The sequence below is a fragment of the Homalodisca vitripennis genome, chromosome 6, assembly GCF_021130785.1.
Source record: "Homalodisca vitripennis isolate AUS2020 chromosome 6, UT_GWSS_2.1, whole genome shotgun sequence".
Taxonomy (NCBI): Eukaryota; Metazoa; Arthropoda; class Insecta; order Hemiptera; family Cicadellidae; genus Homalodisca; species Homalodisca vitripennis.
Genome location: NC_060212.1, coordinates 155,587,373 through 155,613,062, shown reverse-complemented (window position 1 = coordinate 155,613,062; position 25,690 = coordinate 155,587,373). Strand labels below are relative to the sequence as shown.

Here is a 25,690-nt window from a genome sequence, read left to right as displayed (position 1 = left end):
GAACTTATTAAGTATAATATAAGCTTGGGAATGGGTTAAATATTGTAATAATTTGCTGACCCCCCCCCCCCCGTCCGTCCACATTGGTGCAACATTTTTATCCCACCAATTGTACAGTTGTGATATGTATTTACACCTGGGTGGTTAAAGCAATTTAAAAATATGTTGGTTTTATAAATATCTGTATCTCTATGGTTATAATATAATATCGTGGCTATACCAAGCATTGTGCACTATGCAATTATGTATCATCAATATTGCAATTACATAGTATTTCATTCAAATTAAATCGGAACGTGATATTAAAGTTCCATCCTAATCTGATACAGAAACATTTTATGTAGTACTCGTGTCTTCTTGGTATTGTACATCGCTCATAGTTAACTAATAACTAATTCATTTATCTGGAGACTTATTAACGAGAAGGTTTTGATATAAGGTGGTCGTTTACTCACAAAATTATTATTATTTCCTGGAAATAAACGAGGAAATATTGCTCCTCGACACACAATTTACCGTCTAAGCAGTTGATATCCCTTCAGATGTGTTTGTAGCAAGTTAAACGTAGATATAAAACGTTGTTAATTATAGACCTTATGTACATTAGGGTTTGAAAAGGGACTTGAAGGACAGTCTGTTTTTGTGTCTTCCCGGCGGTGAAAAAATTGTGGAGGGAAATGTATTCGCCGCGTTGACATATTATCTTGGTCGGATGGCTCTTGATTGAATAATTTGTGGCAGCAAGCGGCGTCGGGACTGAGCAAACTCGGGCTGCTGGAGGGTTGTTTCTCTTTGAACAGGTGAAAAAAGTCCTGCAGCAAAGGTTGCCTGGGTTGTTATTTAATTATTTAAATACTGAGGACTTAGGGTTGAATTTCGTTTTTCCAGTACCTCTTTTACTTATTTATCCAATTCGATGTTCTTTGCGCGGCCGTACCGTGGTTATCCGTTTATGCGGGTCGGTAAAGGGATTAGGGTAATTAGGATCAGGTAAGAATGCCCCTGTTCCCTGTCATGTTTTTAACATTTTATTACAGCTTTCAGTTGTACTAATTGACTAAAAGTTATGTTTCAAGATAGTGTCTTCTCGGGGAATAAACTACAGGGGTTCATGGGTACAAAAAATAGATTTTTTTCTTTGCATTCATAAATTTACATTTCATAAATTTACTGCAGTCTTTTCTTCCATTCCTCCATTTTGCGTTTATGCAAATATATGCCCTTCCTATCTTACTTATTTTTGCAACAGTTTTTTTGGTTTGTAAACTGCTACATTTTCTTGGGTGTGGAAAAATAAATACTAATCAACTCTCTCATGTTAATTTATCGTTTGGGAAATAGAGTAACTTATGGAGCTTAAATAAATTACTTTTTATGTTTTAAAAGTGTACATTTAAGTATTCTAAGCTTTATGGTTTGTAGAAAACTTGATGTAACCTTATGTTTGACCCTTGTATCTAAATTTTCTTGCCATTTTCACTTAGTTTTAAATTTATTTATGAACGGGACAGTTGTAAGTATTGTTTTTTTAACATGTGGGTAAGCAAAGTTGTGTGTTATTTTATACAATTTTAGCCTCAGTATATACAGGTATGTTTGTAATCAATGTAGTCATAAAGTAGTCTTGTCTAAATGATGAAATAATTTAGTAAAATTGTGTATTGTTGGAAATCATTGATGTTTTGATTTTACGATTTAATTTTGGTTGTCTATTCCTACGTGGCTGTGGGGAAAAAAATCAATGTGTCTTTTATTGTAAATATACATAAAAAGATGGAAGCCAGGACATTGGCAGAAATACGTGGACCTTTTTTCCAGAACTATTTCTCGTCAACTGCACCAAAAAACTTAACCCCTAAAAAAATAAATTTACAATTATGAATAGTATAGGGTTAGTTAGGGCTTAAAGGTACTTCTGTAATCCTGGGGAACTTGAGAGGCAACGGCTTAAAGATGACTTTTAAAACACAATCATAGTCGATTAATTCCTGAAGCGCGACGGGTCGCCTAGCAGAAATCTTCTGTTTTAAACTCGATTCTGTACTTTTCAATCACAACACTCTTACTTTCTTCTGTCCACAAGCGTGAAAATCAAACGAAACCTAATTATTAATTATTTTGAGTTTTTCGATGGTTTGTAATTAGTGTGAAACGCTGTCGCCTGATGAAGACACATGTGGGTGTCAGGCAGATCCACATCTGCCGTCAAGTCGCTGATGGGAGGAGGGGAGGGGATGATGGTATTGTAGGGTGTGCGGAGGGGGGGGGGTGACGAGTTGGCGTAATTTGAAACGAGAAGTATTTTACAGGAAACTCCGAACTTGTGAAATATTTGGAACTCTGTAGCTATTCACATTCGTGCAAGTTTCCGAATTAAAGTCGTGGACAAGTTTTGTGTTGAAACCTCGGTCTCAGGCGCGAGCGTGTTCCCTGTGACTTCCACTGCCAGGCGCTAATCTGCGAATGGTTTCGCCTCACTCTCCCCGTGTTATCGCTCCACTGATAAGTCCACTCCCGGCAAACTTCTCAGGTAATAAACTTAGCTGCTGCTAATTTCTCGCGGATGGGTTTCTTGAATGCACGTTCCGATCAAGTTTTCCACCAGCAACTTTCTCTGCGCCAGTAAATCTTACAATTAATTTATTTGAAAATGTATTGGATATGACTACAAAAAATAGTTTACTTGTAGAAATGTTTTTTTTGCCTGAGTAATACGCAAAGTTTGAGGATAGGCATGTCCATATGTTCATTTAGGCACTATTGTTGAGTAATTACAAGATGATGAATACAGTTTACAAACTAAATTTCTGTGCATTTGTACGTGTCTTCACTTTGTTATTCCATCAGCGACAGTTATCGCTCATGCGGTAATGGCCGGCCGAGGCGTGGTGTAAGAAGAGGTCCAACCGTAGACCGGCTCTGTGTGTACTCGAGGTAATTGATTGTGTGCGAGTGTGCGCGTGTGTGCGCTTGTCCGTATAATTGAGTACAGAATGTGGAGGTGTCTTTTGATTGTTCGGTGCACGGTAACAGTGTGGTAACAGTTTTGTTTGTGTTGCAGAGGTGAGCGGAGCGAGCGAGGGGCCGGGCACGGTGAGTTCCACGTTGTGCTCCACTCTACTTGTGCTAGCTATTAATTACAACAGGCCGAGGAACAACACACAGCCCTTTGCCGGGCCGGCCAATACTTTGATATAATGTCAACACGGCCTGTTGTGTCCCCCCTCCACACCCACCCTTGGCGGAATGCATCATTCACTTCACTTGCAGCCACTTTGTACCCCCCATCGGTGCAGCCCCCTCACCCCCCTCCCATCGACATCACTGCTCTTTGTGCAACCCTTTGAACGGTTTCCCCTTCTGTTATCGGGCCGTGTTAGTCGCAACCTGTCTATAAATACGTAAATGTGTTTACCCCCTTGTTTTCAAAGACTATTGGAGTTTATTTTCCCGTCAACATAAGTGTCTTGACACTTAAAACTGTAGCCCAATGTTGCAAATAACATTCTTTCCTGTTGCGAAACTCATTTAAATAGTTTACGCGTGGCAATTCTTTTGTCAGAACCTGTGTATTGCCTTTACACTATTAATTAATTCAAAATACTAAGTTCACACTGTTTGTTGTTGTTTACACTAAACAATCCTTTTTCAATATCGACTCGGAAAATTTAAATTGAGTACATTAAGTTGATGCATATATTATTAAATAAGTTGTTATTAAAGTAAGTGAACTCTGTTATGAAATCAATAACTTTATGCGGAATCTATTACAGTAAATACGATTAAAAATGTTTATAATGCAATACTGAAATTGCATCGCATTGTTTACAGAATATAAATCACAAATTGTGTCTTTTTGAATTATACGATGTGGAAAACTTTTTCTCTCATTATGGTCAAGTTTTAACTGAGCATTCCAGTGAACTCACCTCTACGAATATAAAGACAACGGTGGAGTTGGGAGAGGGTAAGAAATTGCAACAACACGAAGTTTTCGGATGGACAGTTTTCCTGGACTTCATACAGTATCGTGATTTGACGAGTTCGGGATACGCGGTCATCGATATTCATAGATCGGTCGCAGGCTGCATCTGTTTACGCGGTTCTGCGACCGGAGACCGAAGCAGTTGCACATTATCGTAACTCGCTGTGACCGCCCGCGGTAGTCAGCGCGATGGCGCGAGTATAATGTCCGCCAGTCGAGAGCAAACTTCCCAAATGTTTTGTCCGATGTATAGAGAATTGTTATTTCAGATTTGGTTCACTTTGAAACGTTCGGCCACATAAACAGACCCGAGTTTCCGACAGAGTTGTGCCCGTCCGCGCCGTTAAGTTCCTCTGGTCTCTTGTATTTTATTTTATCTTTTATCCAGACAGGATAAACACATATTGATACCGGCTGATCATTTCTGCTGGTTTCGCAAAGCATTACATTGTCTACAAGCCGTGTCCTCGTTTACGTTTAAATAATCAGCTAGGAAAACTCATATTCATATTCTATAGTGATTCCAGTAAAAATTAATTAAAAATATTATTAGTTCACATGAAAAATTAGAGTAAATATTTAATATATAGTTTTACCGATGTCGATTTATATTAAAATATTGCAGTGTATACGTAATATGGTTTTCTTTACAAGAATTAAAATTGTTTGACCCACGTAATGATCTATTATGTATATTAAGATTGATATATTATGTATATTATGTATATTGAGATCAATCTTTAAAGGGATAAAATTCTTCCCTGTAGTTTACTGAGCTTGATTTATATGACAATTCTTTTTGTAGTTAAATTATTAGTAATTTCTATAGAGGTATAACAAGAGTAATTAGATAAAATTGAACTCGATGTAGTCTATGTATTTATAAGAATCAAGTTTCAAATTATATTTAATTAGTTCTTTAATTTCACTAAAGCTAAACCGGTAATAACTTAAATGTTTGAATTAATATACAAAATAATGTTGAAGGAGGAGCTTATATTTAAACGAAATAATTGGTACATAAACAACAAAACATATTCAATAATAACACAACAGAGTAAAAACATACAAAGTAAAAACAGAATAACATAATAATTAACCTACACAGTATTTTAAACACTTATAGCCAATAAAGATAAAGTTTAATTTGTTAAAAAGAATTGTACGAATTTAATTTTAAAATTAAAATAAAATAAACACGAATGATTTTGAGTTGTGCTAATTCATTAAATGCTAATGTGCGAATGGTACACGAAAATAATGAGCATATATATATATATATATATATATATATATATATATATATATATATATATTTGTGTGTGTGTGTCTGTCATGGATTTCGAGCATGGATTCTGCAAAATGGCTTCATTTAGTCAACTTTGATGTTTTCTGGCGTTAATCTAACTGTTGTATGAATAATGGTTTAATAACGGTCAAATAATGGTCTAATGGTTAAATTAGATGACCTAAACTAATAAAGAGTATGACCTGTGAAAAAAATCACAATTGTATACTTCCTACTCGCTACCCTCTTGTTTGGACCACCATCAAAACTAAATGTGGCTGACAATAAATTCTTTTCTACAGGGAATTCTTTTATACATTTCGCGAAAATAGGTTCTGTTGTTGTACTCACAGAATACGCAGGTATCGGTTATGTGTGGTGTACTTGTGCACACAGTATCGCAGCCCAACAGTGCAGTGGCCAGCTTAGGGCCACTTGTTCTTGTGGCGTGTTAGTTTATAACACGGGCCTAGTAGCATGTTACACGGTGTAGTCAGTACAACATGTGCTATACTGTGTTCTATTATTGCCTGAGTCCCAGGGGCAGCGCACTAACACTGCGCTCATCAGCCTTATACGTTTTAAACCGTGTCGAGTGGCATATTGCGTATTTTATCTTTGGTCAGTTGGATCAACTTTTCAATGTCGTTATATGTTTTATGTAACAATACAATCCCTAATGGAGTATCTAAACGGTAATGTAATTGCAAAAATTATGTAATGTAAATTTATTCTCAAATTCAAATCCAGTTTTTTAGCCCCACATCTCAAAATAATGCAATACAAAGTTGTGCTCATTGACTGCCGTGATTATTTATCCACAGCAATTTTTGACAAAGAATAGTATAAACCTTGTAATGTTATTCATTCCACTTATTGTTAAGTTGTAATCCTTATCTGGAAGCCTATAATAGTCCCCTTCTGTTGGAATAAATTAAGCATTACATAATAATATGTATTATTGGAAAAATAAAGCGAATTGCGTCACTGATGAAAAAATATAAACACGATTTTAAGAAATATCTTTCTACCTAAGATTGATGCTATTTTTAATCTGAGATGGTCTAAATACGAGATGGAAGAAATATAATGGAAGTTATTTGGGATGACAACACAAAAAATACGAACTTTAAACAAATTTAAGTTAATAATTTTCGAGAAGAGCGGGAAATTAAAGAATCGTGCTGTTTAGGTTTCGCATTAAATACGTCACCGCCTGGTTCCGTTTGGGTGGAATAATAATGCAGAGTTATATTGTACAAGATGTATTTTTGCGGGATGATTTATGTTTAGCATTATTTTGCATTAGTTGCGTCAGTCCCGCACCGCGCCGTAGCTGGCGGGAAGCCAAGTGCCCGCCGCGTCGTGTCGTGCTGCAGTCTCCGTGGTACACTACACTCGGTACATCATCAGCATCACATGGTGTCCTTCAAGTCGTCACATGGGCTACTGGGGAATATTTGTGATTTTCCCGTGTCGGTTATTATTGATTGTAGAAAGCTAGACTAAGTTGGTACACTACACGCTTCAGTCTCCGTGGTTCACTACATTCGGTACATCATCAGCATCACATGGCGTCCTTCAAGTCGTCACATGGGCTACTGGGGAATATTTGTGATTTTCCCGTGTCGGTTATTATTGATTGTAGACAGCTAGGCTAAGTTGGTACACTACACGCTTCAGTCTCCGTGGTACACTACACTCGGTACATCATCAGCATCACATGGCGTCCTTCAAGTCGTCACATGGGCTACTGGGGAATATTTGTGATTTTCCCGTGTCGGTTATTATTGATTGTAGACAGCTAGGCTAAGTTGGTACACTACACGCTTCAGTCTCCGTGGTTCACTATATTCCGTACATCATCAACATCACATGGCGTCCTTCAAGTCGTCACATGGGCTACTGGGGAATATTTGTGATTTTCCCGTGTCGGTTATTATTGATTGTAGAAAGCTAGGCTAAGTTGGTACACTACACGCTGCAGTCTCCGTGGTACACTACACTCGGTACATCATCAGCATCACATGGTGTCCTTCAAGTCGTCACATGGGCTACTGGGGAATATTTGTGATTTTCCCGTGTCGGTTATTATTGATTGTAGAAAGCTAGACTAAGTTGGTACACTACACGGTTCAGTCTCCGTGGTTCACTACACTCGGTACATCATCAACATCACATGGCGTCCTTCAAGTCGTCACATGGGCTACTGGGGAATATTTGTGATTCTCCCGTGTCGGTTATTATTGATTGTAGACAGCTAGGCTAAGTTGGTACACTACACGGTTCAGTCTCCGTGGTTCACTACATTCGGTACATCATCAACATCACATGGCGTCCTTCAAGTCGTCACATGGGCTACTGGGGAATATTTGTGATTTTCCCGTGTCGGTTATTATTGATTGTAGACAGCTAGGCTAAGTTGGTAGACTGTATTCTGCAATATCCGTGGTACATTACATTCGGTACATCATCATCACATGATGTCCTTCAAGTCGTCACATGGACTACTGGGGAATATTTGTGATTTTGCCATGTCGGTTACTTTTGATTTTAAACAGCTAGGCTAAGTTTGTACGCTATACGCTGCAGTCTCCATAGTAGGCCTACGCTACACTCAGTACATAATCAAAATCACATGGTTTCTTTGACGACGTCACTTGGCCTACTGAGGAAAATTTCCTAAACTACAAAATGTACAAAGCTAGCCTACCATGGCACATTAAACTCAGTACATCATCAGTAGCGTTACACGTTTACTACCTCAAAGTAATTTCAACTGGAACATATTTGTGATTTTTCCATATTGATATTAAACGATTGAAAATAGCTTGTCTCATCAGTAAAATCACAGTTTGTTCCATAAAAAGTTTTTAGTCTGGTAATATAAGTTTTGGATGTTAATTATTATTTCGATTCTAACAACGTATTTACTGGAAGTAATTTAAATTGGTTTTGGAATTTGAGATTTGATGTAGAAGCCTGTGTGATTTAATCTTGATCGCTGCCAACTTTTGTCACAAGTAAATATGATCATAATAGGAGGGTGTAATATTTATTATCTAACGAGGAAACGTGTCGTACTAAGTCTTAATACTTTTCGATTCCATAGCATCAAAAAGACGTAACTTCAACGTTGTCACTAGATACACACACACACACGCACGCACGCACGCACACACACACACACACACACACACACACACACACACACACACACACACACACACACACATATATATATATATATATATATATATATATCTACGTTGAAGTAACGTCTTTACCATCAGAAGAACTGTGCAGCAATTAATGTTTTAAAGCGTCTGAAACCTTAAAAACGTCTTCGAGACTGAAAGAGTTTATAGAACTTTTCCGGATTGGAACAAAAGTATTTTTATGCGCCATAAATATAATGTTACACTTTACACTAACTCAGAGTTTACGGTGGCTATATCCAAGGTGACTACGTTTATAAAATTTTAAAAGTCAGCGTTATCCAGTTATTATTGCTGATATTCAGGGCCATAAACAGTGCACACTATAAAGGAATGTCTCCCTTCGGCGCGGCAAGAACTCGTAACAAATGCAATATAACTTGTACTGTACACAGGCGGTAACTTAGTTTATTAAACAGTGAAGAACAAGTTGTTACTGCAGGAGCTCATATCTGATAGACTGGCACCGAGAATAATAAAATCCGGACTGCGACTGAATTACTACACCCGCACCGGGCGAACCGTTCTCAGACGATGTGACTTGACATAACGTCACTGCTAACTTGCGTCCGACCTTACGACCGTTCTAATATTGTTACAGCTGGTCACGGGATAGGGCTAAATTTACCTAAATATATAACGCATTTTAATGGCCTCTACAATCATTAATTGCTAATAAAGAAATACAGGTTTTGCTACTTATACAGTGTATTTTTACCCTCCTAGGAGTGGTGAAAGACGCTGCGCAGCGTCTATTAAATCTCGTCCGCGAGTGGCAGAGACGCTCTAGCGTCTATTACCGCAAGCCTCTAGTGATCCGCTATTTCAGATGTTATGCTGCGACTTAAACGCTACATATTATAGGTTTAGTTAGAAAGACCAGATTCCAAACTTTATTTTGATATACTATTTAGATATGCTGGCACTAATGGAACCCTTACAAACGGTTCATCCACCAACTGTACTACCTCCTGGACCAAGTGAAGATCTTCCTCACGGGATTGCTCATGTACCAGACTTTGTGCAGTGTGTGGATACACCAAAAAAGGGGGCAAAAGTCACTTCTGGTGCTCAGCTTGTAATTTTGGGATTCATAGGGAGTGTTTCCCCTTACTTGGAGCATTACTGGAGGCCTCTCAAACCAGGAAGAATGAGGTTGGCTCTGATACTGACTAAAATGCAGTGAAAAACGTGTACATAAAAGTTTCGATCAGCAACTAGTGTATTGTTTTTATGAATAATACATATAAACTATATATATTTTTTTGTTCAGAATTAAATTTTTAAACAAAATGGTTATTTTGGATTTGTGTTAAAACGTTAAATTTAGGAACATTTACTCAGCCTAACATAAAACAAAAAAAATTTGAATTTTTATTTTTGGAACACAAACCCGTTGGTTTTTTACACCAATCCAAGGTTAAGTGTTTTTCATATTATTACCATTCTACTCTGTGTGTTATGAAGTTTAAATTGATATATGATATGTCATATCTATACAATTCACAGTATTTTATATAAGTTTTTCCTTTTGCGAACATACAAAACCAGTAAAAATGTCCCGCCACTTGGAGAAAAAAAGTACCGCCACTCGGAGGGTTAAACTGGAAGAATAGCAAAGTCGCATAGGGAAGTGAAAGGCAAATGTGTGCAATAATAGTGTACAACTAACAGGGTTTTGAAACATTTTAAAACGATTTTTAAGTAAATTTCAATTATGCTTGTTTTATGTATTTTCTTGTACGTTATCATGTATTATTTGGTAACTGTTTTAAATCTTAATGTTATTTAACAAAGGTTAAATTGTTTTTACAAGTAAAAATTTCACAAACTGTTAATATGAAAATTTCGCGTGGCGTTTATAAATGTAGTGCTGGTAAAAGTGAACTGTAAATTTATTTGAAAGTTTGCAACATAACCACTATGTTTGTTTCTGGTAGGCTACAGCACAATCAGTGTGGACGCTAAACTTTTAATCAGTTTAGAAATTTTCACAGACCACGACAAAATGAAACTGATTTGTATAGGTAAAGTAAACAATATACTCGTATATACAGAGTGTCCAAAAAAGTTCCTGGTCTGTTAAATATTTTTTCAAAATATTTAAAATTGAGCTACAAAACCTTAAAAAAAATTTACTGGACATAAAAATCTATTTTATCACATATTCAGTGATCCGCTACATCCTCAGGGGGGCGGCCCGCTAGGAGTCAGAAGAAAATCTTAAATATAAGCATAGGGTGATATGCACATCGAATAACAGGTCTTTATTAGTAGAGTACAGAGCCGCAAACCCGACCTCAAACGGATAACCGAGTCAAAAATGACAGCCGTTCAAAGATGGCTAGAGTTTGCAACTTAGGGTAATGTAAAATAATACACTGATGAGCATTTTGATTTTAACTTTACTAACCCAAAAAAATGGACATGAGGTGTTTCTCAAATGACTGATTCAATTGTAAACAGTTATGGGTAACTCCTAGCGGGCCGCCCCCCCCTGAGAAAGTAGCGGATCATGAATATGTGATAAAATAGATTTTTATATCCAGTTTAACTTTGTGTAAGGTTTTGTAGCTCTATTTTAAATATTTTGAAAAATATTTAACCGACCCGGGACTTTTTGGACACCCAGTATAATAGGTGGTCTTTAAAATCATGTTTTTCAAAGTCTAATCAATCGCGATATTAAACTGCAGTGTCCAGAGTGCGCTATGAAATAGTGGTACACATAATTCGATAATTCCGTTTGAAACCAATTTTAAGAAATTTAATCGATTTTTGAGTATAAAGGAGGATAATATTAATTGATTAACAATTAATGTAACAATTTATAGTGTAATTTAGCCTCTGCGGCCTGGTCACTACCAAGTCTGGCAATATCGAGGTTATTTTCCCTACCACAAACTACGTGTGTATGGTTTACACGATATTGACATCGTTGATATTTACATCAACACTGAATATTTGCCTGTAGAAGGTTATATGACTTCAATTAATTGGAAAATTACTGAACAAATGCGAAATTCTGTTCTGAACATTTTACCGAGACTACTTTTATATTATCTTTTAAACATTCGCTTCTTAATTGCAACCGAATATCATAAAGTAACCTTAAACAAGATGCGTTCCAGAATATAAAAGATTCCTAAGACTAAGCAGAAAATTAATCATACAAAAAACATTAGAACGGAATGGACAGCTAAAAATTTCGGTTAGGTTCAGAGGTCTACGTGCGAAAACTCAGCTGTTTCATTAAAAAAAATCTTCATCATATTGTTTATAAATGTTTATTTCTTTACCACCAATTATTATTTATATACGTCTAAAATAAAGTATGATCTATGACCTGGTTGTTGTGTAGACCTGTGAGCCTTTAGTGAATCATTAAAAAACCCCGTCCGTTTTTTCCCCCCTTTTTTAATATTTTTTCTCATTGATATAGTTTTTTTGTAGCCATGTAATAACAGTTTCCTATCCTGTGTCTGGGTATAAATTATATAATATACAAAAATATTCATCACATGAATATAAAATATTCATGATACATGAATTCATTATTTAAAATTATGAGTATCGCGCAAGAGTTTAAAACTGATATCGTCATTGTTAATGAATAGTTAAGTAGAACCAACACTGAGAACCATTTACATGTCCAGTACAGAATTACTAATTGACACGTATAGAGTTGTTAATATGTTAATAATTGACACGTATAGAGTTGTTAATATGTTAATAATTGACACGTATAGAGTTGTTAATATGTTAATAATTGACACGTATAGAGTTGTTAATATGTTAATAATTGACACGTATAGAGTTGTTAATATGTTAATAATTGACACGTATAGAGTTGTTAATATGCAAAGTAACATTGTCATAGCGGTATTACTGCAACTAGACTTGGACGAAAAGGAAAAGGCGGATCAGAGTAGAAGGGGAGGAGGGGCGAGTAAAACAATATAAAATAAATATTCTTGTCGCGTGCTGCGATGTTGTGGTGTTGGGGAGTAAGTGAGGGGTTGGCGGTGTGGGGGGGGGGGTGGTAGGACACGTCATCTTGGCAATTTGATTTCAAGACTGTGGACCCTCACTAGATTGTGACTAATTACCGTAGAACCCTGCTTACACCCGTCCTTTTGTAGTCGTGCTCGTCTGTAGGGCCTACATTACATAATTGGCCCTCTGTATACACTAGAGGCCGGTGAAAGAGTACGTGGCCTGCGCGGTGTATTCTAACACGGGTAATGAAAGTGCCCTTTAAATGTCTTTATGCTCACGGTAAATGGCTGGCTGGCTGGCGAGCGGCTTCAATTAGGAAATGCATCTGGAAATTAACGTCGGTGAAAAAGGTTTTCGCGCCTTTTTCGTTTTGCGCGGATTTAAACTGCGGCCGCATTTTTCACGTTCCATTGGCCGAGTTGAATACCCCTCGGATTCGGGGTTGTGAATGGAGATCTCGTTTACTGTATGTTTGTCTATAACTCCTGAGCTGTGAGGCCGGGCGGCTGCGGGAACAAAAACTTCGCCAGTAATTTGTTTGTCTCCGAATTGTGGTATCGCCTTTCACTCCTCTACCGCTTTGTGAGCGATTAATAGTTCAAGAACACGCTGTTACCTTCGTAACTCCATCTATGTGTTAGGCAAGGAGTTGCACGAAGTAAATTAAGCGATGTAATTTATTTCAGTTTATGAGCTCCATTGTAGTTAGTTAGTTGTAAATGTGTGGGTTTTGATTCTCAAGAATAGTCAAGTTTTACTTTTACTTTCTATATTAAATCAATGTCTTTAAAGAATTATATTTAAATGTACCTTTAAAATTAACTTTTGGACAATAAGAAATTAAAAGGATATTGTTGTAATTTTAGTTAAGCATAGTGTTTAGTATTATTAATTTGCTCTCATTATTTGATTCAGTATTAATTTCCGAATCCTTCCGAGTATATAAATCACAATAATTATTACATATTTCCTTTATATATTTTAGTTTACATATAGGTCAAAACAGAACGACTACGTGTTTCTATTTACAGTTATATTTCAGAGTTTTCTCACCTTTTAATATTTATAATGTATTGCATATGCCATAAAATATACGTAGGTACGAATTTCTCTTTTATTACAATTGAATTTTTAACACCATACTAAAATATATGGTCTATGCAATAAAATAACAGTGACGCCTTCGGCATTTGGGAGACGCAACCCTGGGTTCGTCCGCGTTGTAGCGAGATTGCCAATCAACAATATGAAGGCGTCCCAAATTAGATGCATTTGGTCATAGGGTATGTATGGTAGGGGTGCAATGACAATTTTAACAAACGTACCAATGAAGTTGGATAGCAATATTTTTTAAAGCTTGGGAACTTTGATATGATTTAGCTCATTTAAACTGAAAAAGTTGAAAATATGTGTGGAGTATAAATTTCGAAGGAAACCTATTTTAATTTAAACATTTAATGTAATTTTGTTGAGTAATATATCCGCCTCCCGGCCTCGGTGTACACAGTACGTGAAGGGCAAATGCAGCTAACGAGCCCGGCAAATGATGAGGCGAAACGAACCGTTTTCTGAAATGTGTTGGCGATCGGGAACGGTCGTTATGGAGTGACTATCGATTGGGTATAAGTAGTAGGCCAGTATTAGCATATGGCTGCTCGTTAGGGACCTAATGGCTAGTTAGACCGGGCTCTCCACTCGGCTCGCCATTCAAAACTGGTGGGTGGGGGGGAGCCTCCCCCGCGCGACCGCAGACCCCTATTACTGGCATCCGTTTCATTAAGATGTAGGATAATGAGTTTTTGGGAGACAATGTTAATGAATGTGAGGACCAGGACGGAGATGGGCGACTCATTTGCGAAATTAGCGTGAAATTCGTGACTTACGCACGCCCCCCTCCCCCGGGCCATACCACCACTCTTTCGTTCGATTTTGCTTCTTTAATTGAACCACTTCGTTACGAAGATGACATGTCGGGACCGGCGCGGCGCGGCGGCGCCATGTCTCGTTATAATGACAACTGTTCACTTCCCACACTGGCCACTTAATTGTGACCAATTAATTAATGATTTCAGTTCGGCTGAGCCAATTTGACAGTTTCTCCAGAAACCCACTTATCTTCTCGTTAACAGTAAAACTGCGGTTCTTCCAGGATGTTTATCGTTAGGAAATATGAGAAGTCAGGATTTTATACCAACACTATCTCATTTAAATACTTTTATATATATTGTTTAAAAAAACTGATATTTTTCTAAAGTAGCCATTCGAGTTTGTTAGACTCGTGATCTCGAGTCACTCTGTGAGTACTATGCATACGAATTTAAAACTATTTAGTCCTCATCTAAGTTTGGCCACAACATAAAACGTTGCTTTACTCATTTTCTCTTGTAACAAGGAACAAATTCAACGTTGAGTTTTTGTTGTCGCTTGTATGTTAAAAGAAAACAACGCAAATTAAAGTACTTCCTATAAAATAAAATTACAATAAAAAGAAATCAATGATAAATCCTTTTTTAAATTCTCAAGGACAAGAAGCTTAGAAAATTGCACCTAGCCCTATAAGGACCTTTGCGCTGCTTCCGGAGTGACAGGGTATTCTGGATGGGAAAGGTTGGGGGCCGCTTCCTGTCGAGATTCGTAAAAAAAATTAAGGGCACTAATCTCAAGCCATGTCCCTCGGAATAAAGGAAAAACAGCCTCTCCAGTCAAATCAGTCAGTGGATGGCACACCCTATGACCAGGCTGGCAAGAACCTTTGACTCTTAGGGAACGTACCCTACCAACTCCAACAGTCATCTCCCGCATTAATAATCCACCAATAAATATGTGCTTAATTCAAATATTCATAGGTTAAAAAGTTGTTTTTTAATGTATGGATTTTTTGACCAAATTTAGTGAATGAATGAATGAGTAAACTCAGTTTACTCTAGGTATTACTGGGAGTATATGTGTTGAAACAAAAAATGCTACTCTGCACACACACACAGGATATAAAACTGAGTTTTTCGTTACGTAATTAGTAACGTCACAGAACAGGAGACAGTCTTCAAATCGAATTTCCAAAGGACGCGTTTTCCTCCTACCCGTTCGTGGTATGAATAAGAATATTCCATATTGTTTTCTAACGCCTCCCTCTGTCGTCTCCGATTTGTGAGGGAATTTTTGTTTTACAATCTCCATTAAACTCACGAATACTCCACAAAGTTGTGTTTGTTCTCACCATGTTGGGTAACTATTTCGGGTAAAATTCGACTAAAATGGGTTTTTGCGGTTTGTGTCAATCCTTCCGCATTCTTCCATTTGTAATGATTTGAGTAAATTTTATTGTGTATTTCAAAAATGTATTACATGCCCAATCAATTTATTTCGCGCCATTACAGTTTATTGGGTTTTAATCGTAGTAAATGGCAAATCAGAATTATTCAAAATTCGGAGTCTCCATTGAGGATTTAGAAGTTATAAGATAAGCTGGTTCATTAATAACAATAATTTCAAGTAGCTTGAATGACGTTTAAAAAAAATGAACCATCATGTTAGTTGTTTAGTGTATTTGATGCATTAAATAAACATAAAAGATGGTCACCGCATACGTGACTTTTACCACAATATTTAGCTTACAATGACCATACATGTTTCTTACATGTACCAAATTATGGCTCCTAAAATGTTTCTTGGATTCGTAATTAATTTTTACTTCAATATTTTTATATGCATGTGTAATTGACTGTGTAGGGAATTGGAGTGGAGTGATTTGTAGTTGTTGCGGTTATAAAAAATCAGGAACTCAGCTACCCGTTTCCCTTTATCTCTTCAGGTGGTGACTTAGTAGAAGTCGACGAAAAATCTTCCAATCTGAGAATAGATTAAGTTATCAGATCCTTTAGTTTCAGAAGCTATAACGAGATTAGAACAATAATTAGACAAAAATGAAATTAGGACAGCTCTGGTGTATTGACACTTATTATCGTTACTTACAACACATATCGTATTGTTATACGCAGGAGGTTTGTAGCAAAACGTGAATGAAGGATAAATAAAAGTAACAGTTATGTTCGGGAAGTTTAAACCTTAAAAAATTGTGTCTTTTAGGCGCGTTGAATTTTTATGGATATTCTTGCGATATCTGATGTTTTTTTACTGTATCTTCATGGATCGCATACATAAATAATATAGCCTATGTATTGTCCGATGCTGAAGAGCCGCAATTGATGTAGGTTTCCAAAAAGCACATTTATTACGTTAGAGTATTAGTTATTCCCACGAATACCTCTAAAATTATATTTATGTTTACCTACCCTTACATAGAATATTTCATAATGCTCTTTCGAGTCGTCACAATGAGAAGGTTAAGAATTTTCGACGCCCTGAAAATATGTGAATGTTAGAACGTAAAATAATTTGAAAGATGCGTTTGTATATGATTTGTGTTATTTGTATAATGTTCGCCTGGAAAACTGCATAGTTTAAAAAGTAAAATAATTCCTCTGGATTTAGAAACCTATTGTGCGCAGTTAGCTCGTTCTCAACAGTTTAACTGAGCGATCAATGTTTGGAAAATACAAGTTTTCCTTGGTTAAAGATAAGACATTGAAAGTTGGTTAGAATTCGTATTCCAAAGTTAAAGGGGGAGAACACTATGAGACCGGCCTACGCTCCGCCCTGCATTCTATTTCTTACCAGAGTTTTACAGTTTTTAATTAGAGCAACATTCCTAAAATATAACACCCTGTTTTGAGACAACTCTTCTCTAAATCTCTTTCTTTTCAAGACCTTCAAAATAAGACCTCACTTGATGGGAGTTTCTATTATTTTTTATTATTTTCCTAGACTACTCCATATCCGTAGTAAGGGCCGAAATTCTTCATTAAAAAAACTCCTCGGTCATTCAAATAAACATTCCCCGAAGTGAATCTCTCATCTCCAGTTGTATACTAATTAATTTAATTTTTAAATATGCCTTAAATTGATTGTTATATTAAATGCTCAAAGTATATTTAATACTTTAAAAATGTGATTTTACGGACTTATAATTAATACAGAGCGGCGTATTCTTGTTCCCCAACTATGACTTATTAGTGTATCACTTATTCACTATTTTTATGGGTTCACAAATATTATTCGTTGAATGCGAATCGATTGTTAATTCCGCACTATTAGTTTGTGCCCTCGGACGCTGCCATGGTGACCGAGGTCCGTGCCGAGCTTGTCCCCATACTCGACTGTTTACTGGGACATTGTAAATGCATCAGTACGTCTCATCCATATCCATTAAGCGGGACCAACAAAATGTTGTTTCAGCAGCGCCGCACATCCACTACTGATTTGGCGGTGTGTCGGCTGGAACCAGCCATACCATTAGCATCACTTACTGCCTTTATTGTGTACATGGAAATACTTATAGGGTTCTTGTTACTGCCGATGATTCATTTTATACTTCCAGAGATCCATATCGTGGTCTGAGAAATTGTGCTCTGGTTAAAAGATAATATGAGGAGTGCCTCGATTATCCGGATCTGTATTAACCGAACGCCGAAGAACCAATAATAGCTATAGCACATATTTTGCATAGTTGAGTGGTTTTATGTTAAACATTACTAATACATTTTTTAACAGCCATTTAGGATTACTCACCATTTTTTAGGTTTTCTGCTTCCTGCAGATATTTTAATCATTTCGCGAGTGAGCATTTTAAGCATAATTTAAGGGTAACTTATAATCAACCCTACAGAAAAACTGTTAAACATGAGGCTTAATATGATTGTTTTGCAGTATGGACGTGAAATATGACTGGAGGGAATGGCAAGTTTTTTTATTCATTAAAACATTAATTTCATTAAAAAAATAATTTCCTAGTCGTAAATAATTAAAAATCATGTTAACCTTTGATGCCATAATTCATGTAATTACTATAAGCTATTGATATTTTTTAATTTTCGTCGATTTTATTTGGACCTTGTTAAAAAATACCTTAAAATTCCCACTTTAATTACTTTTATTCCTCCGTGCAGTGATAAAAATATGATTTTTTATGTTTTAAAAGAAGTTATCTTAAAAGGTTAACACTTAAAATTAACAAAGTCTAAAAAAAAAAAAAAAAAAAAAAAAAAAATCGAGAGGTCAACACTTGTGGCAGGTGTCTTTCTACGATATGCGTCCTTATTTATTAAGGATCGTGTCTTTTTGTATGCGTCACGTGTGGGATTTCGTGGTTTAAATGTCACCGTGACAGTTTGTTTATTGTTTACTTGACCCGTTCCCTACCAGAGGTCCCAGGGGTGGTATGTGACACTCCCAATATTAGACACTGCGTGGTTTGGTAGTCAGCCAAAGTGTTAGCAGACTTAACTAAACGTAAAGAGTTCAGTTTGTGCGAGTCACATCTGGCACGCTCTAGTACGGGTATCCTAAAACTGTATTGATGAGGAATGCCGAATCTATAGTGTACAGGCTTATGTGGTGTATTACTTTTTGGTGTTTAAGATAGTTTTAATTATTTTTGAATTACATAATATAGTTCGATTTGACACAGCCGCTTATTCGGCCGGTGTTATGCTATGTTAATGTTCTCGGCTTAACATCTGGTGACTATAAATGTATTTCCAAAACGAAGCCGAAATATTTTAAGATTGTATATTTTATTTCCTTTAGCAATTTTTTCGATGCGGTATGAACCACTAGACTTGTAGACTAATTAGTGCAGATTTGTTTCTTGATAAAACATTTCTTAAATTTAAATTTTACCTAACCAATTGCAACCGATTTTTATGGGAGAAAATAAATTTGAATCGTGTTATTTTCAATTATTGTTTTAAATTTGAGTGAGAGGATGAGAAACGGCTTTCCGGTTGTGGGAGAGGGGTGGGTTGGAAGACAAATCAGGGTGGCAGCGGAAATGCGGTGGCAAGGTAGTGGAATAATAAAGAACTGTGTATTATCGGAGGCAATAGAATCAAGCGGGGCGCGTCCATCATGGGGCACTTCAATCAGGGGTTGTGTGGGGCGGGGGTTGCGGGGGGGGGAGGGGTATCATTTATTGCATTTCATCATCGGCGGGCAGTCAAGGAAACAGCTGTTACGCCGGATAATGGCGCAAAACACCGCCGACCTGATTGAACCGACCTCTGCACTAGTCTCTGTTGTTGCATCCTGGTAAGAAACGCCCCAGGAGTTAAGGTTACATTCAATAACGAATTATTCAGTTTTAGATGTATCATGGAAACCCTCAAGTTATTTGTTTTTGTGTGAAAGACAAATAATTCATGGATTCAACGAACAACCTGAGAAATGTACGAGAGTGTCTCGAATACCCGGACCTCGAATAACCGACTTATGGTCTATCCGAACTACAACAGTTCAGAGAATGCACGTACTATTGCTTCCAGCATGGTGCTAAGGTGAACTCAAGATTAATTTTAATTTTAAATGGAGTAAGGTGAGAGTAATTCGAAAGTGGTGTATATCTAAATTAAGGGCTACACGGTACAAATCCAATCTAGTTTATCAGACTTGCGTCTGGGCGACTTGTCTTCGTTCCTGTAATTGTGTTGTGCATTTTTTAGAGAAGTAACATTTTTATTGGTTACCAGGGAAATAATTATCGTTCAATTAAATGTATTGAACTTGCGTAGATGAAGACTTCGCTAAAAAAATAAGTATATTATTTTTAAACTTTTGTAACTACTGGTACAGGCGGACAGAGGCTTTTGATCGACTTAGTACAGAATTCAACGCTAATTCAATTTCTGCTCACTTAAGTGACTTACATGTCCACTTAAGTTATACATGTCCACATATTGGAGTATGAATGTCGATTAATATTCATCCTCCACTTCCAGTCGCTGGGTCCTGTTCTGGTAACGACATTAACCTGCATTAAATTGTGACTTTTTGCAGAAATCTAATTTCCACATTGTCTGATCTCCGCAGGAATTGAAATTGTATTACTTCCTTACATTTGATTTCAGATTCGTTCAAACACTTTTATTTAAGAGGTATGATTTGAATGCAACTCACTGGTATTTAATTTCTGGCATATTTTAATTGGCTATTGATTGAAAAATTACCAACGATATAATAAACGTTGTGCCTACGCTTTGTACTTTTTTAATAGGTTATTCAGGAAAGAAATTTCAAAATTTGTTGCACTTTATTACTTGAACAATAATTATTCATTTTTACACTTATAATTAATTATTTATATATTATGCACTTAAAACAGTAAAAACGTTTGGATGCGTATGAATTACATACATATTTAATTATAAGTGCATGAGATATTGTCTTATGGAGAAACACTCCAGGTTTCACTACATACAGTACATACACAATGTACGAACCCAGATATAAGTGAGTATGTACTGTATGTAGGCTACATTAGGTTAAAGAGTAACATCGTTCTTATTTTACAACACAGAATGTTATTTTTGGCAGCCCAACTCATAAAAAGGTAGAATATTTTGACTTTAGTTTGGACGAAACGATATAAAACTGTTTAAACAATTCCTGTACTTCTTAGAGTGCCATTGTGATTTTTGTCTAATTATGAAAATTGTAATAAATTTTCATCAGATTTGAAGGATATGTTGACAATACTATTATTTAAATAGTGGAGTCTTGTAGTATTCCAACAGAGTTACCTACTGACCCACATTATCGGCCGCGTCGGCAGCAAATAGAGCGGGATATGGCGTAACTAGATTATACCGTGGCGGGGCGGCGGACACCGAACCTGCATTAAACGGTCGTGTAATCACGCCATAATTCGAGCGGTACGGCGATAGAGCCGGTCGGACCGTGTTTTGGGTATTAATCAGTTTTAAAATATTTAATGGACGCCGCGTCAGGAGACAGAGTGCAGCCACCGTAATATTGATATGGGTAATGGTCTGATGTGAGGCATCAGCAGCCAGAGAGTGCTGATAATTGCCTGTAGTTAGAGTGCTGAACCGTGCGCCTGTGCTGCCACGTAGTGACATGGTTGTGCGTAGCTCGACGGAGTCCGACAAGGCGGTGCGATCGGTATTTTGTTGTTTCGATTTCCTCCTAGCGATATCTCTATCACACCTTCCGTGAAGATTTGAACATTTTTCGTCACTTAATTAGTAGTATGTCTGAGGAACCAAGCTGAAAATAACCTGACAGAAGATAGTGGAATGGATTTTCAAGTATATGTATATTTAACATACCTAAGGAAATCACGTGTTATAAATGAATTATATAGGTAACGAAGATGAATGTGCCATTTTTTGTGAAACCAATCAGTCAAATAAAGTAAGTTAATCAGTTACACGTATACTTAGTGAAACATGTTACATGATAACTTTCTCATTATAATCGGTTTGTTACAATTATGTTTATTAATTTTGTTTCTAGTTGCTACCATGCTTACATATCTAGCAGTGTAAAATGTTTTTTTATTACAAAAAATTACTTCTAAACTTCCTAAATCGATACAGTTCTTCCTTCGACCAAGAGGAACCTATGTCAAGGACCTTTCTTTTAAAGATCTTGGACGGATATACAAACATCAATACGATCAATATAATTTCATTCAGTCCTTTTATCATAATTTAATAGTAAAAAGTTTAAATTCTTATACTTATCCACTGTCCCGTGATTTTAAATTGATCTAAGTTACTTCTTTAAACGTCTACACTTTCTAGGGGAATGATTAACTTTTTTATATCTCTGCCTCGGGAAAAGTATCTCCAAGACTGTTGTAGCTGTGATATTAAATAAGTAATCCCACCGAATATTAATTGCATCATATGAAGTCAGAAAGCACCTCTGGCTGGAGTGGTAGTATATTATTGCTTGTTTAATAATCCGATTAATTTGGGAATAGCCAATACTTTTCAGACCTGACCGATTATTTTTTAGATTAGGTAACTGATAAATTCCAAAATGGTCTATTATTGTGGTGTTGTTGTGGACGAGACTGCTATATAAAAGTCGTTTTTGAAGTTGTGTACGTACAAAGATCTGTTTTAATGTTTAGTAACTTATCAACAGTCAAGGAATAACAATCACAGGGTAATGTAGAATTGTTGCGTGAGCCGTTACTCCCAGTCAGTACTTGATGAACTGCAATGAACTGGGAGTCTAACAAACAAAATTCCGTATAGATTGGTGTAATTCTTGAAGAAGATGAGATTTTGGATACCTAGTTTCCAAAAGATAGCCTAAATTGAGAAGAACATTTGTTCTTCAGCAGTGATGAGGGACAGGAGCTCTAATGCTGTTTCACACATGCAAAACGTATGAGCAAATACTCGGAAGGCATTAGTTATCAGACTTTCAGGAGAACCGCGAGACCACACCAAGAGAGACCGGGGACAGAGGCGGCATCCGTAGGAGATGATTCAGAGGATCGGATCGAGAGGTACAGATCACCCGCCGTTCCCAACCTTGAGACAGCCTACCCTCCCTCCCTCCCTCCACCACATCGTGTAGGTGCGAGGGGTGGGGAGAGAGGATTCCTGGGTAATTTGTAACCTTCAGAGTCCGCTTATCGACTGTGTGGTTATTTTATTATTATACGCTACGGAGCCTTTGTTCAGTTTACTATCTGTGTTATCCAGTCGAGAGCGGCCAAATACCCGGTCATTACTTGCCGTTGGACTCCACATAAATCATGTGTACAGTTCCCCTCGCTCCTGGAACAGCGCTAAACTGTGCTATTACCGAGAAATAGGTTAGCAGAGTACAGTACGCGCGGTCTCGTCGCCGCACTTCACACGGGATGGATGTCTGCAGATTGTTGGGATCTTCTTTTCATCGTGACCTTTCTCGATTTATGATTTGCACCAGTAGAGTTTATCTCATCAACTGTGACGTATTTTCTCAAACCGTTCCAGAACATGTGTTTCCACAGTGAACACCTGCACTCTTAGTTTGAGCTGGTGCTCTGGAAGCTAAAGTTAATTTCAACAATTCCTAAACCTCTGAAATAACATTTCTATACGTCGTGTGTTTAGGAGTTCCAGTATTTCGTAATGCTGGAAAGTCTATAAGGAACTTTTTTCCGTTGACATGTCATGAACGTATTAAACACAGATAACTAGCATTAGTAAATACACACCTTTAGAATGTGTGTAGTGTACTCTAATGAAAAGAGTTTATTATCCATATACCGCTGGAGTGGTAGCAAAATTAATCCGATTTTCCTAAACTTTGTCTCGTCCTGAACTTTTCTTCATCCAGCCCTCGTGTCTTCTATTTTTTTTATTCTTGATCGTCGGTAGTGTTAACGTGTTCGCTTTATAACATCTTTAATTAGATGCGCCAACATTCACATTTGTGCTTATTGCGGAATCGGTGCTGATCCTTCACAAGCAAACGTGCACATTTGTGTTACAGTAGCCTACTGTCTGTTTCTGGTTGTTTGTAACACAAACTTTCCAGATCGTACGTTACTTATAACATTTCATGTTGAAACTATATCACTTTCTATATAAATTATTGTTTTTTTTTTTTAAACATCTTTATGACATCTGAACAGGTTGTATACATGAAAAAAGTTAATAATGAGGTATAACAGTTTACTAAAGAAGTAATTATTAGTCTGGATACAAATATTAATTGTGTCTTACCCTAATTTAAGCTAAACCTATAATTTAGGCTTCAACCACCCCTTGAGTGTTCTGCCCGGAGGGAGGCGTGACTTTCAACCGACCCAAAAGGGATTCCGTGTTCGATACTGTTCAATTAGTGACTATCAGTAAAAAATATCCGTTTCATATCTGACAGCGTGTAGATCCCAGGCACAGTGCGTGAACACCCGCCTTGTGGCAGCAAGAGCGAGCGGACTCCGCACTAATGAAGTGAGCCCGCGTGAAGTAACCGACAATCAATATAAACGTGGTCACGCACCTCTTTCCCAGTCTCTCACGGCTAATTGTGTGTTCAACGAGGCTGTCCGATCACGGATGTTGTCATCTCTTCTCCCAGCTACAGTTTATGCTGAACATGAATGCTACATTAATTCATTAGGTCTCTTCCGGTTGAAATCGCGAACCATTATTACAACAACTTGGACATTGATAGCAGTTTATGTTTCGTTGTTTTCAAAGTATCGATAGGGTCCAGTTTAAGTTGACAAGTACACTTTGCAAGCATCCGGACGGTCGATAACAGATTCCGACATAACGTGATTAGTGAAACAGTTCGAACGGTTTAGTTATAATTTCAAAATTACTAATCGTACGTATTTGAAATCTAAAGAAAATATTGTAAATTAATTATAAAAAGGCAAATTATAAAGATTAGAGCCATGACACTTGTGCCCATGTTGAAGCTGTCTACGACTCGGACCAACGCCTGTTTATCTTTGATTCTTTAAATTTTAGACTACTAAGAATTTAGACTACTCGATAATATAGAAAATCTTTAAATCATGTGAAATGCTTGTAGTCAGTTTTATTTTTGTAAGATAATTTCTCAGAAGAATCTAATTTGTCCTCAAGTGTTCTAAATATGTTCTAAAATCGAAATGACGATTTGTTAAATATATAGAATCTAAAATAAATGTAAATCTTAACATCGTTAATTCCTTTATGCCTGTAACAAATTATATATATAATATATTCCTGGCGGAGCAAGTACTTTTTGCGATTCATTGTTTATTGAAATTAAATAAGGCTATTGCCATTTATACAAATTTAATGTATATATATATATATATATATATATATATATAATATTTTTGCCAAATTCATAGCATTTAGTATGGACTCATCGACTTGCGGTAAGCTTCAATTTCCGAAACCGCACAATTACAGAATGGTTTCAGTTGCAGCCGAGCGTGAACAAGATCACTTTACAGGCTCACCTTCGACAATGTACTTTTTAGCGCAACGCGTTACCCCCAACCCTAAATCTTGCGGTTCAGTTTCAATCATTCAGTCGGGTTCCCACCGGTACAATCAGGTGCGGGTTTCGGCCGTTTGGCGAACAAGGCCGTTTACTTAATCGTGACCGTTCACGGCCGATCGCTTCGACTAAACGAGGCGTGATCGACCGCACCGCACCTGTGTGCACCGCAGAACCGCACCGCACCGCACCGCATCACACAGCCCTGGCATTGTTGCTGTCAAGTTGTTCCACAAAGATCGACGCGAACAATGTCCATTAGACTTATTTTATGTCTCAATTTTGACTTTTAACATTTTTTTATAGTTAATAACTTCGTTTACCAGTTACCCA

General features: G+C 36.9%; 1 protein-coding gene across 6 annotated transcripts in view; it reads left to right on the top strand.

The window, feature by feature from the left end:
- LOC124365038 (LIM domain transcription factor LMO4.1) overlaps positions 1–25,690 on the top strand; it is a 388,133-nt gene that overhangs the window by 257,895 nt on the left and 104,548 nt on the right. For 2 of the 6 annotated variants that reach the window (XM_046820931.1, XM_046820928.1), the window contains one exon: positions 3,062–3,093. The exons of the other annotated variants lie outside the window; for them this stretch is intronic. Coding sequence is in view for 1 of the 2 variants with exons in the window: in XM_046820928.1 (XP_046676884.1) it covers positions 3,062–3,093 (32 nt within the window). In the remaining variant the exon portion in view is untranslated. The remainder of the gene's footprint in view (positions 1–3,061; positions 3,094–25,690) is intronic. 6 annotated transcript variants of the gene reach the window in all.